This window comes from Psammomys obesus, unplaced genomic scaffold, assembly GCF_907164565.1.
Source record: "Psammomys obesus unplaced genomic scaffold, mPsaObe1.curated_primary_1811, whole genome shotgun sequence".
In the NCBI taxonomy this organism is placed as follows: Eukaryota; Metazoa; Chordata; class Mammalia; order Rodentia; family Muridae; genus Psammomys; species Psammomys obesus.
This window is the reverse complement of record NW_026596152.1, coordinates 10,693,168-10,706,635: the sequence shown is the minus strand read 5'-3', so window position 1 is coordinate 10,706,635 and position 13,468 is coordinate 10,693,168. Positions and strand designations below refer to the sequence as shown.

Below are 13,468 nucleotides of genomic sequence, written 5' to 3'. Positions count from 1 at the left end.
GGCAGGGGGTGGGGGGCACATGGAGAGCTCCTTCCTCCCCTGGCCACCAGAAGAGAACCGAGAACCCGGGAGGCTCACACGGGGGAAAGGGAGGACGGCGTGGGGGGAGGGGGGGACGCTTTCAGGGAGCTGGCAAACCGAGAGGGGCTGGGAGGACCATGCGTGCTTGCAGGCTGCTGTCTGGCAGGAAATCCTCCTGTACCACCAGGGGAAAGTGGATGGGATCCTTAGGCCTGACATCCTAGGCTCTCTGCTGCAGGTGGCTTCTGGGAGGCGAGGGTGGAGACAGGGTTAGGCGCAGCCCTCAGCGCCAAGGCTGACATGACTCTCTGCTTTCTAGGGCAGGACCTGCAGCAGCTGCTTATCCCTAGACAGCCTGGTGTGCTTGTCCAAGAGCCTCCTTCGGGGAACCCTCAACACTCTGCAGCTCCCCCAACCTCACCCCAAAATGTGAATGTGATGGGGCGCCAGCCTCAGGGACATCCAGTCTCTTTTTTCCACCCTTGCACCTCCTCTCCTCACAGACTCCTGCCACGCCAGGAACAGTTTAATCATACCCGTGAGCCCTGCTGCCTTCCCCTGTTCCTTTTTCTCCCTCCCTCCCCCACCCCCGGGGCCTCCCCAAGACCATACCACTCTCTGCCTGGAGAGTTTGGAGCCAGGCTGATGAGCACCAATTTTTGCCTCAGTTTCCTGACTTGTAAAACAAGATGCACCACAATGTTGGCCTCGGATAAGTCTTAGGATTCAAGCGGCTACAGTCTGCTGAATTCTCAGACAGCTCCTGGGAATCACTGCCTGTGCATACTTGAAGAGAGGAAAGGAGAAAGTCCCTCATGATCCAGCCTCCCAGTCTCTCCCTCCAAGATACCCCTGGGCATCTGCATCTTGTCCTGGGCTGCCCATAGAGTGCTCATCTCGTGCATACAGGCAGTGTGCACACTCAGTGTGCAGTGGAGAACCTCTCGTGGCCCGGCTCTGGTTCTGGAAGATCTCTGGATCTTTCTAGAATGTGCTCAGCCTCAAGAAAGGGGCACTGCCACTAGCTACGGGGCCTTGTGGAACTCTGATGAGTGGGTGGCCCCATGCCCGTAGTCTCAGCGACTTGGAAGATGGAGGCAGTAGGATTGCCTGAATTGGAGCATTCAAGAAGAGCCTGGGCAACACAGTAAGGGGATACCTCTAAACAAACAAACAAGCAAGCAAGCAAATAAATAAATAAATAAATGAGACTGAATTTAGAAAACTTTTTCCCCCCCCCTGAGACAAGGTCTCCCTTGGCTAGCCTGAAACTTGCTATGCAGGCCGGGCTGGCCTCAAACTCATGAAATTCTACCTGTTTCTGCCTCCCAAGTACTGGGATTAAAGATGTATACCACCATGTCCCTTCTAACCCCCCCTTTTTGTTTTCATTCATTTGTTTGTTTGTTTGTTTGTTTTGAGACAGGGTTTCTCTGCGTAGCTTTGGCTGTCCTAGGCTCACTCTGTAGACCAGGCTGGCTTTGAACTCACAGAGATCTGCCTGCCTCTGCCTCTCAAGTGCTGGAATTACAGGCACGTGCCATCTTTTGATGATAGATTGTCATAAAACTTTTGGCATAATTCCAAAAGATCAGAAGAATGGATTATTTAAAACAAACATCTCTCAGGGCTGGAAAGATGGCTCAAAAGGTAAGAGTGTGCACAGTTCTTGCAGAGGACTCACCAGCTGCCTGCCACTTCACAACCATCTGTAGCTCCAGCCCCAGGGGATGAATGACCCCTTTTGGCCTTGCACAGAAGCTTGAACAGATGTGTGCATGTGCACTCACATGTACAAACTCACAAATAAAATAATAAAATAACAAACATATTTTAAGAGACCCGTTAGAGGCTAGAGAGATGGCTCGGCCGTTACGAGCCCTGGCTGAGGATACAAGCAGATGCAGAGACTCACAGCTGAACTTTGGACATAGCGCAGGAAGTCTTATCGAAGAAGGGGGAGATAGAAAGACCTGGAGGGAACAGGAGCCACACAAGGAGACCAACAAAGCCAAAAAAGCAAGGTCCAGGGGGAACTGCAGAGACTGATGCATCAACTGAAGGCCATGCATAGAGAGGACCTAGACCCCCTGCTCAGATGTAGCCCATAGACAGCTCAGTCTCTATGTGGGTGCCCTAGTAAAGGGAGAAGAGACAGTCTCTGACATGAACTCTTGTTGTCTGCTCCTTGATCACTTCTACCTGGTGGGGCCACCTAGCCAGTCCATAGAGGAAGAGGATCTGATCTAGGCAGTCCTGATGAGACCTGATAGGATAGGGTCAGACAGTAGGGGAGGATTTCCCCTATCAGTGGACTAGGAAAGAGGGATAAGGGAGGAAGAGGGAGGGAGGTTGGGACTGGGAGGAGATGAGGGAGGGGGCTACAATAATTATAATAATAAAAGAGAAAAAAAAGAGCACTGGCTGATCTTCCAGAGGCCCCAAGTTGTATTCCCAGCACCTTCACGGTGGCTCACAACCATCTGTAAAGCCAGCTCCAGGGACACAGCGCCCTCTTCTGGCCACTGTGGGCACTGCACGAATGTGGTGCATAGCCATACATGCAGGCAAAACAGCCATACCCATAAGATAAAAATAAATGAAATATTTTTAATTTTGGTTTTCTGAGACAAGAGTTTCTCCGTGTAGCCTTGGCTATCCTGGATTCACTTTGTAGACCAGGCCGGCCTCACACAGGCAGTGACCTGCCTGCCTCTGCCTCCCAGAGTGCTGGGATTACACGTGTGCGTCACCACGCCCAGCTAATAAATGAAACCTTTAAAAGATATATATCCTTTATCTACTGATATGTGAATAAAGTTTCTTACTCTTGAATCTACAAAGTTAAAAATCTGGATGGGCCCACAACTATCACCGCCTATGGTAAAGGGCCGAAAGCTTTTACTTCACACCAGCCCCACAGATTTCTGCCTCCTAGCAACGAACAATCCAAACACAATACCAAACAGGTTAATAAAACAATAATGAGCTGGGGGCATGAGTTAAAAAAAGAACACACTGCAAAGCTATAGACATGAAAACAGCATGGCCCTACCATAAAGATGAACATAAAGACCAGTGGAATAGAACAGGCAACTTATACATAAATGCACACATAACCAAGACCATTCAATGGGGGAACAATACTCTTTTCCACACAGTAAAGAATGAACTTATAGCCCAGCTGCGGTGACACATGCCTTAAATTCCAGCACTTAGGAGGCAGAGGCAGGTGGATCTCTGTGAGTTCAAGACCAGCCTCATCTACAGAATGAGTTCCAGGACAGCTAGGACTACACAGAGACTACACAGAGAAACCCTGTCTTGGAAAAGAAAAGAAGAGCTGGAGAGATGATGCAGTATTTGAGAACACTGATTGCTCTCCCAGAGGACCTTGGTTTAATTTCCAGCACCCACATGGCAACAGCCACCTGTAACTATAGTCTCAGGGGATTCTTCTGGCCTCTGTGAGCACCAGGCGCATGGTACATAAACATACATGTATGCAAACACCCAGACACATAAAATAAATATTAAAAAAATAAAACAAAACCACAGACCTAAATGTCAGAGGGAAAGCTGTAAGAATCTTTTGTTTTGTTTGTTTTTGCTTTTGTAGACCAGGCTGGCCTCAAACTCACAGAGATCTGCCTGCCTCTGCCTGCCTGAATGCTAGGATTACAGGCATGCACCATGGTGCCTGGCAGCTATAAGAATCTTTACTTTAAAAAAAAAAAAAAAAAATATATATATATATATATATATATATATATTCTATATATATAGAGAGAATATATATATTCTCTTTTTTTATATCTATCTATCCCTATCTATCTATCTATCTATCTATCTATCTATCTATCTATCTATCTCTATATCTCTCTATAGCTGTATCTATCTATATCTGTTCTCACTGTGAGCCCTGACTGGCCTGAACTAACTATATAGACCAGGCTGTTCTTGGATTTACAGCAATCAGGCTTCTGCCTCCTGAGTAGGAATAAAGCCATACCACATACCATCACATCTAGCTTGAAGCTGCAAGACTCCTTCAGGAAAATGTAGTAAAAGCAAGCTTTTGTGGCCAGTGTGATATTGCAGAGGCAGAGGCAGAGGCAGAGGCAGAGGCAGGTGATCTCTGTGAGTTTTAGGTCAGCCTGGTCTAGAAGCATTGGTGACCTCAGGTTCAGCAAAAGTTTTCTTAGAGATCAAAGGCCAAAGAAAGAGTTGGGAGACTGCCATCAAAGTTAAGGACTCCAGGAGGAGCTCGGAGAGACAGTTCACCAGTTGACGGCATGTACTGCTCAAGTCCAGTGCCCAGCACCCATACTGGGCATTTCACAACCGCCTGCAACTCCAGCTCAGGGGAGATCTTAACCCTCTTCTAACCCTAACCCCCAAGGGCACCCTCACACAAGTGCACAAACCCATATGTAAACAGACATAGTGCTGCACACTAAAAAATAACTTCATATGTATGTGTGTTTTGTCTTCATGTGTGGAGGCTAGATGAGAGTGTAGGATTCCACGAGACTGGAGTTACTGGAGGCTGTGAACCTCCGTGCGGGGGCTGGGAATTGAACCCAGATGGTTCCATGGGTAAAGGAACTTGTCACCAAGCCTGATGATCTGAGTTCAATCCCTGGGACCCACATGGTAGGAAAGAGAGAACACATTCGTACGTCTGACTTTCACATATGCACTGAGGCATAAACATTCACACACACACACACACACACACACACACACACACACACACCACACAGAGAGAGAGAGAGAGAGGGAAAGAGAGGGAGAAACCAAAACTATGATTAAAAAGAAAACACATATGACCCTAACCCAAACCAAATAACCATATTAAAACACGAATAGAAGAACTGACTAGCTCTTTTTCAAAAAAGAATATAATCAACAAATTCAAGAAAAGATGCTCATACCCACCAAGGCAGCTATGCGAAAACAGCAATGACAAGAGCTGGAGACGAGGAGAAACTATCCGACAGCAACGGGAATATAAAAGTTTGTGAGTGCTAAAACACAGCTGATGGGTCACACGGGTTCTCTCCTGGCTACTGAAAAAGACGGGCCTTAGCATGACGGGGGGTGTTAGCGGGCTTGTTCCCAGGCTCCCACCCGTAGGGGGTGCATGTATTAGTTACTGTTGCTGAGATAAAATACCCAACAGAAATCTTGCATGGCTCGGGATGCCAGTAGTTTCAGGCCATCACAGAGGGCAGGAGGGTGGAGAGGCTCTCTCCGGGGTGAAAGTAGCCAGGCTTGTTCCTTGCAGCACAGGCCGCAGGCAGGGACCTTCAGAGGCCACCCTCTGGAGAGCGCAGCTTCTAAGGGCTCCACAGCCTTCAACATCAGGTCCCAAGCTGGGGACTGAGTGTTCCAAACATGAGCCTGTGGAGGATACTCCAGTTTCCAAGCACAAGGTATTAGGAAACGGTGGTCATTTCTCCTCACCCACTCACCACAGCCATCTTTTGTGACGTGAGGTGGCCTCAAGTGGGACATCCTTCCACCTTCTTTCCAGATTCCCTTCTATTTCCTTCTTATGTGGAGAGGCAAGGTCCTGAGGACCCCAGGCTGGGCTTGGAGTGGCCTGTATGAATACACACGTCTCCTGCCTGGGCACCATGGCCATGAAGAGGCACAGGAGACCCGCATAAGAAGCAGCTGCTCTGCACACACACTGAGCAATCACATGTGCAATTCCATATACATGCACACGTGCACCAAACCCGGATGTCACTCTGTGCAGCCACAGGCATGCACACGGGTTCACATGTGAGTGCAACCCCACACTGAAGTCACCCGGGCACATGCATGTATACAGCAGCCACACACACTGTTTTGCTTTGAGATGAAGCATGGCCTGCTGGAGGGCTGTTGAGGTGACTGGGTCCGGGGCTGGGAGCTAATTAGCAGACTTGACAGAGTCATAATATCATGGTGTTGTTGAGATACAGGGGCCTAGTTGGGGGAAGAGGGCAGAAGCATGATAGAGGCATGCCCTGGAAAGATATCTTTCATCCCTGGCTCCTTCCTGCTGCTTTCTCTGCTTTCTGGTTATACAGTGCAGTAAGAAACCTTTTATACCACATTCCAGTCACCTCAAGACTGCCTTTCCTGAGGCAATGGAGCTAAACAAGCATGGGCTAAGCTCTCTGAAACCGTGAGCTGAAATAAATAAAGCTTCCCCTTTTAAGTGGTTTGTATCAGGTACACTTATCATAGCAAAAACAGAAACAAAAACAAAAAACCCATATGTGCTGCTTGTACATAGTCTCAGAGAAAGCTGTGTACACACTAGCATTTGCATGGCTGCGTATGCATACATCACGTTCCCGTGAATCCACAGGATGGGCCACATTCACACGCACTATAAGCCATGCTTGGTAAATCGTACCACCCCGGGGACCCTAACTTTCCCTATATACAGTAGTGGCTGTTCCTGTGGGGAGTAACTGTATAATTAGCCTGACTCACAGCTCTGAAGTTGCAAGCTGCAATTACTTTCCCATTTTATAGACAGGGACGCCGACACTCCTGGAAGTGAACTGAGAGATGTCACCAGGAAAGAATATCAATGGTGGGTCATGATTTTGGGTGAAAGGGGTCAGAGGAACTATAGGGTCAGGGCTGGTGGCACGATGTGAGAAGAACAAGCTGGCTTAAGAATGGGGGCTGATGGGACTGGGTGGAGACATGTGGATGGCTGAGGGCTGGAAGTAAAAGGCAAGGCACACTGTGCACCCCAAAGCCCCATGCTGTCACCTGCTTTGACTTGCCTGGAAAAAATAATTTAAACACCTTCAAGATCACAGGGAGACTACTACAGGTGCCCAGCTCCCACTCCCTCTCCTTGAGGACAATGTCCAGTGCCCATGCTTCCAAGCCAGACTCACAAAGCCCCATTTACTGTTCCATCAAGTGTGGAAGCATCTAGCAGGCACAGAGGACCAGAGGGGCTGGTCAAGAGAGTATTTTGGCTCTGCAGCAAACACCCGAGGCTGGGTGGCTCAGGAACCACAGATGTCCATTGCTCATAGTTTTGGCCTGCCCTCTCCACTTTGGTTCCACAGGGGACGGATGTCCTGGTCAGGTCGAAATACATTCTACATGTATGTGAAGGTGTCCTCACAAAATCCAGCACAATGAATATATGCCAAGAAAAGAAAAAGAAATGAAATTCACACACGGCATCATCCTTTACATATAAAATTCAAAGGTGCACACTCGCACAGACACACACACAGACAGACAGACAGACAGACACACACACACACACACACACACACACACCACGTAATGGAATAGTGTTCAGCCATCAAAAGGAATGAAGCATTGATGTGTGTGGCAACACAGAAGGACTGTGCAAAGCTCACACTCAGTGAAAGGAGCCAGCTACAAAGGGCCACAGAGTACATAATTACATGGAGAGGAAATGTCCAGAATAAGAAAACCACAGGGGTAGGAGGCAAACCAGTGGTTTCCAGGGGCACCGCGTAATGGGCTTGGGGTTTCCTTTTGAGATGATGGAAATATTTTGGAATTAGGAGTGGTGGTATCACAATTCTGTGGGTGTACCAAGTGTGCTGAGGTTGTACGTTCTAAAGTGATTCAAATTATATGATTTTTCCCTTCTCTTTCAAAGCATGAAAGCTTTCATTTGGTGTGTGTTCTCTCCCTTCCTGTCCCCTGTTTCTCCTCCGCCTCTTTGTCTCTCTTCTTATTTCTTGGTCTCTCTGATTCTGCCTCCCCTGCCTCTGTCTCCCTCTCTGTCTCTGTCCTGGGTCCCAGGAACCACAGAAAGAGGCCTTTGCCCCATTCAGAGCCCTCTCTTGGAACTGGTGCTGAGCCAGCCTCACTCCACATGGATGGGATACAGGGAGGAACAGAGCCAGCCCAGCGCCTGACCCCCGGCAGCAGGAGGTCAACACATGGTAATTACTGCCTTAACCACTACACTTTAGGATAATTTGCTCCTTGCCAGCAGCTAACCGACACCCAGCCCTCCTGCCTTTCTCTTCTTTCCAAACCAGCCCAGGAGCCACAGGCCCTCCTGGCTGGCAAACCACCTCCCCAACACCCTCCAAGCCTCTCCCACCCCGTGGTTCCTCCAAGGCCCTCCTGAAACACTGATTAGGAGGAGGAAGGAGGAAGATCAGCCTGGAAGGCCTTCCAATGTACATACAGAGATGACCCCAACCTCCCAGGGTACCTTTGTCTAGAACAGGGCCAAAGATTGCCAGGCTGTTGCTGACAGTGGTGCAGTTCCAACGCCGGCCTCGGAACTGGTGCTGGCACTCCTGGATGCCAGCCTTGACACCCTCAGCCACGCTGGGCATGATCTCCACGTAGTTCCTGCAGAAGCGCAGTTGCTTGGGTACCAGGCCTGGGATGCTGGCACAGAGGATCGGCTGAGTGCTCAGGGAGGAGTACTGGGGTCCCACGGCCAAGGACCTGGGGGGAAGACAAGGAGGTGAGTGAGACTCTCTCTGCAAACAGACAGACTCTGCCGTGCTCACGCGCTTGGCCTGATGCTGCTTCTGCCGTGAAGGACATCTAGAGACAGGACGTTGTTATGGTCCCAGGATGAACATCAGATGTCAAGCTGTCATGATCTGCTGTGTGCAAGAACCAGACCGGCATTCCGGCGGTCCGGGGCCCCTCAGCCTGTGGCTCAGGCTTCCGCTGGCCCTGGAGGATATAGGCACTGACATGGAGCCAGGATGAAGATGGCTGTGGAGGGGTCTCAGTGGATCCCAGAGCAGGTGGCACTGGTCAGCTCAGGAGGAGGGGAATGGTTGGGTTGGGGGGAGGGGGAAACACCAGCATCCAAGGCAAGGTGTGAAATCTGTGCTAAATTCATTCCTGCCTACTTTGGGCTAATCACCCCCAAGATATGAAAGCAAATGTCCTCATAAAAGGGTGAGGAGGGGATGGGAAGGAGAAGGCTGTTGGTAAAGTGCATGCCAGGCAAGCATGGGGGCCTGAGATAGGATTCTTAGCACCCATGTGAAAGCCAGGTTGCCATGTCTGTAACCATAGCGCTGAGGGTGAGGTGGGGCACAGAGACAGCCAGGGTAGCCAGCGACAGACCCTGGGTGTCTCCAGAATCAAAGTGGAGAGTTACAGAAGAGGGCATCAACGTTTGGCTTACACACACACAGAGCAGATATTCAGATCTTTCGTATAAAATGGCGTGGTCTTTGTACATAGCCAGCATGCCCTCTGTACACACCAAACCTAGATGATGATATTAACACAGAAGAGCGTCACGCTAGACTGCAAGGAATGCTCATGCCGGAAGCCCACACACATTCAGCACACATGCAGTGACTTTTCCAAGTATTTTCCCTTTTTTTTTTTTTTCCTGTTGGTTTTGTGTTTTTGTTGTTTTTTAAGACAGGGTCTCATGTAGCATAGACTGCCCTCAAACTTGCTCTGTGGCCAAGGATGACCTTGAACCTCTGATCCTCTGGCTGGAATCACAGGCATGAACCACCATGCCTGGCTCCCAATATCTATCGATTGTCTTCATTCTTCCTTTGGGACAAGGGCTCCTCTGTAGCCCCGGTTGACATGGTACTCGCTATGTAGCCTTGGGGGTCCTCTCGGATCACCCTTTGGAGTGCTGGGATGTCAGGTCTGTGCCACCACACACAGCTCTTTCCAAATACTTTCAATTTCCAGTCAGCTAAACCTGTGCCTGCAGGACCCTCACATACAGGGAGCTGACTGTACAAAATTCAACATCAATTTGTTTATTTATTGAGACGAGGTTATATGTAGCTCAAGCAAGTCTGGAACTCACTATGTAGCTGAGGATGACCTTGAATTGTTGATCATTTTGCTTCCACATCTCCGGCACTGGGGTTATAGGCACGCACCGCCACAATTTATGCTATCCTGGGGTAGGAGGGTGTCAAACCCAGGGTTTTCATTCACGTTAGAAAAGCTCTTATTGGGCTGGAGAGATGGCTCAGCTGTGAAAGGCTAGGCTCACAACCAAAAATACAAGAAAAGCATTCATCATCATGGTTTTGGTTTGTTTTTTGTTTTTTTGTTTTTTTGGATAGGGTTTTTCTGTGTAGCTATGGCTACACAGAACTGGAACTCTTTGTACACCATATTGGCCTCAAACTCAGAGATCTACCCTCCTCTTCCTCCTGAGTGCTGGGATTAAAGGCAAGTTCCACCAAACCTGGTTATCATCATTGTTTTTAGAAGTACTATTAGGACTCATTGTGTAGCTGAGGCTAGCCTGGGACTGTTTATGTAGTCCAGGCTGGGACTTAATGATCCTTAGACTCCTACTGCTGGGATTTTAGGCATCACCACAGCCAGCTTTTCTATACCACAACTGGCTAGGTCCTTTTGTGTTTGTTTTAGTTTTGCTTTCGACAGGGCTTCTTTGTGTAGCATTGGCTGTGCTAGAACTAGCTCTGTAGACCAGGATGGCCTGAAAATTACAGAGATTTGCCTGCTTCTGCCTCCCAAGTGATGGGATTAAAGACGTGTGTCACCACCACCTGGTGTGGCTAGGTCCCTTTGGAGACTGGTCAAGAGTGAAGAACAGAGTTTTTTTCATGGCTATGGCTGCCCCAAATGATACCACTATCCCGTTAAGTACCATCACTCACAACTCACAGTTTTTGGGTCCCTGGAACACCCATCCTGGGAGTCTTCCATAAAGCTGAGCTCTCCTGTCTCCTGAAACACTCAAGAGAGCTGTGTCACACACTACCACATGCCTGCCCTCGGTACAGCCTGTGCTTACACAGGGAGGGGCTGCTCTTTTCTCCTTCATGCTTTCTGTCTTTGGTATGAATAAGGCCTGTGGAGTGGGTGGGCAGGTTTCTCCCATGCACACCCACCCATGATTGGCCCCATGTTCATGGGAAGGCCAGCCCTGTGCAGACTGGGAACCGCATCTACTCTATGTAGCTGTGAGTCTTTCCTCTCCAGGCCCCTGACCTCCACGCTTAGTCTGGCTCAAAGATGACACCTTCCCTGCCTTCAGTGAGAATCAACTTGCATTCTCCTCTCTAGGTGCAGACCACCATGGCTGTCTGTGTCATCTGATGACACTAGATGGACCACATGGGCACCTCTGAGTATGGGGTGAGCAGACAGTTGGCAGAATGAAGAAACCACTGTCCAAGGTCCTGGCTTGAGGTCCGAGATGCGGCTATATGGAGTGGATTGGGTTCTATGCTCCTTGCCCTTAAGGATGGCAAAGAGGATGGGCCTGGCCAGGTACCCAGAGAAGAGATAAAGAGACTAGACCATGGAGGAAAGCCACTGCTGTGACTTGCCATCAGGACACTTGGAGGTGACCACCTTAAAACCAGAGGTCCCAACATGTCTTGTCAAGGCCACTTGCTTTCCTCCTATTATAGTGGATCCAGAAGGACTTCGGCTCTCCTTCCACCATTCCTCAGCCCTCCCACTGACCCCACCACACACTACACCCACACTCACCCCAAGACTCTCCTACCTGTGGAAAAGCACAGTTTTTCCTTGGGCAATGTCTGGGTAATGCTTTTCTTTCTTTATTTCCTTCCTTTCTTCCTTCCTTCCTTCCTTCCTTCCTTCCTTCCTTCCTTCCTTCCTTCCTTCTCCTCCTTATCCTTTTTGAGACAGGGTCTCTCTACATACCCCTGGCTGTCTTAGAACTCACTATGTAGGCCAGGCTGGCCTCAGATTCACAGATATCTGCCTGCCTCTGCCTCCCAAGTACAATTTCTTTCTTTAAACAGACACACACACACACACACACACACACTTATCTTTAGTTTGTTTTTATGGTATGGGTGTTTTGCCTGCATGTATGTGCCCTACCACATTTGTTTCTGCAGTGCTGGGGATCAAACGTAGGGTTTCATAGATGCTAGGCAATCATTCTACCCACTAAGCTGCATTCACAGCTCCCAGAGAAGCAGCATCTGTATATCCATTAAAACAAACAAACAAACAAAAAAATACTCCGTGAGTGCAGTTAACTTGGAAACATAGAGTAAGTGGAAAGCACAGTCATTCTCAAATGGCAGAAAAAGAGAACCTGGCCATTTCTGTCCTCACAGTAGGAACTGCCCAGGGCCAGTGGCCAGTCCTTAGGCGTGGGTGGTCTCCTTTATTAGATTCCAGAAGTGAGTACTCATCCTGGATTCTGATGATGTAGGGTTGGAAGATGGGCTAAAGAAGAAGATATTGGGACAGGAGGTGGTGGTGCAGGCCTTTAATCCCAGCATTTGGGAGGCAGAGGCAGGTGGAGCTCTGAGAGTTTGAGGTCAGCTTGGTCTACAGAGTGAGTTCAGGACAGCCAGGGCTACACACACAAAAAAAAGGAAGAAGGAAGAAGGAAGAAGGAAGAAGGAGGAAGGAGGAAGGAGGAAGAAGAAGAAGAAGAAGAAGAAGAAGAAGAAGAAGAAGAAGAAGAAGAAGAAGAAGAAGAAGAAGAAGAAAAAAAGAAGGAGAAGAGACACAGAGCCAGCCCTGAAGCTGCTGCTGCTGGCATAGAGTAGTCAGACCTCAGCTCCCTTCCCACCCTGATGGGAGTGGCCCCCAGGGAAGGCAGAGAGGGGACTTCCCAGGTCCATGGCTGCTTCCCAGCCCCCTTCCTCTAGGAATGCTGAGTCAGCCTGCTCTGCCTCCCCTCTTCTGGGCAGGTCCCTGCTCGCCACATCCCCTAGCTAGGAGGCCAGGGTGTGGGCAGCTCCAGCAGGCTCTCTGCTGCTCCTTCTCATAGATTTAAGGAGGTGGAAGAGAGCATTATCTGGACCCAAGAGCCACGTAAGCACCTTGAATCACAGCCTGGGTAATTTCTCAGTTCCCTGAGAGTTGGACCATCAGGAAAGCCCAGGCACAGAGGCCTTGTGGAAGAAATAGAGAGGGCTGAGAAAGAGGTGCCTGTTGTATGATGGAGAAAGGAAGAGCAGGGTCAAGGAGGTTCATTAAACTTCTGGATTTCAGTTGGGCTGTGATAGTCACTCTAGTTTTTAGTTCGTTTACTTCTTTCGATCTGCCTGTCTGCCTGTATTTGTTTCTTGAGACAGCGTCTCACATAACCTACGCTAACTTCCAATTTGTTAAGTTGCTAAAGATGACCTTGAAATGTTCATCTTCCTGCCTCTGCCTCCAGAGATTGCAGGTGTGAACTGTGGCAAGCACACTACTGATTAAACTACACCCAGAAATTCATTCTGCAGACCAGGCTAGCCTCAAACTCACAGAGACCTGCCTGCCTCTGCTTTCCAAGTACTGGGATTAAAGGCGCGTGCCACCATGTCCAGTTTTCCAAACATTTTCAGTTCTCAGCTGGCTAAGCCTATGCCTTCAGAGCCCTTAAATACAGAGGGATGGCTGTTCAGAGTTAAATACAGATTTATCTATCTATCTATCTATCTATCTATCTATCTATCTATCTATCTAT

The 13,468-nt window shown here is 49.0% G+C and overlaps 1 protein-coding gene across 1 annotated transcript in view; it reads right to left on the bottom strand.

The window, feature by feature from the left end:
• Window positions 1-13,468, bottom strand: part of Wnt3a (Wnt family member 3A) — a 41,554-nt gene that overhangs the window by 16,784 nt on the left and 11,302 nt on the right. The window contains exon 2 of the mRNA XM_055594469.1: window positions 8,252-8,493. Coding sequence (XP_055450444.1) covers window positions 8,252-8,493 — 242 coding nt within the window. The remainder of the gene's footprint in view (window positions 1-8,251; window positions 8,494-13,468) is intronic.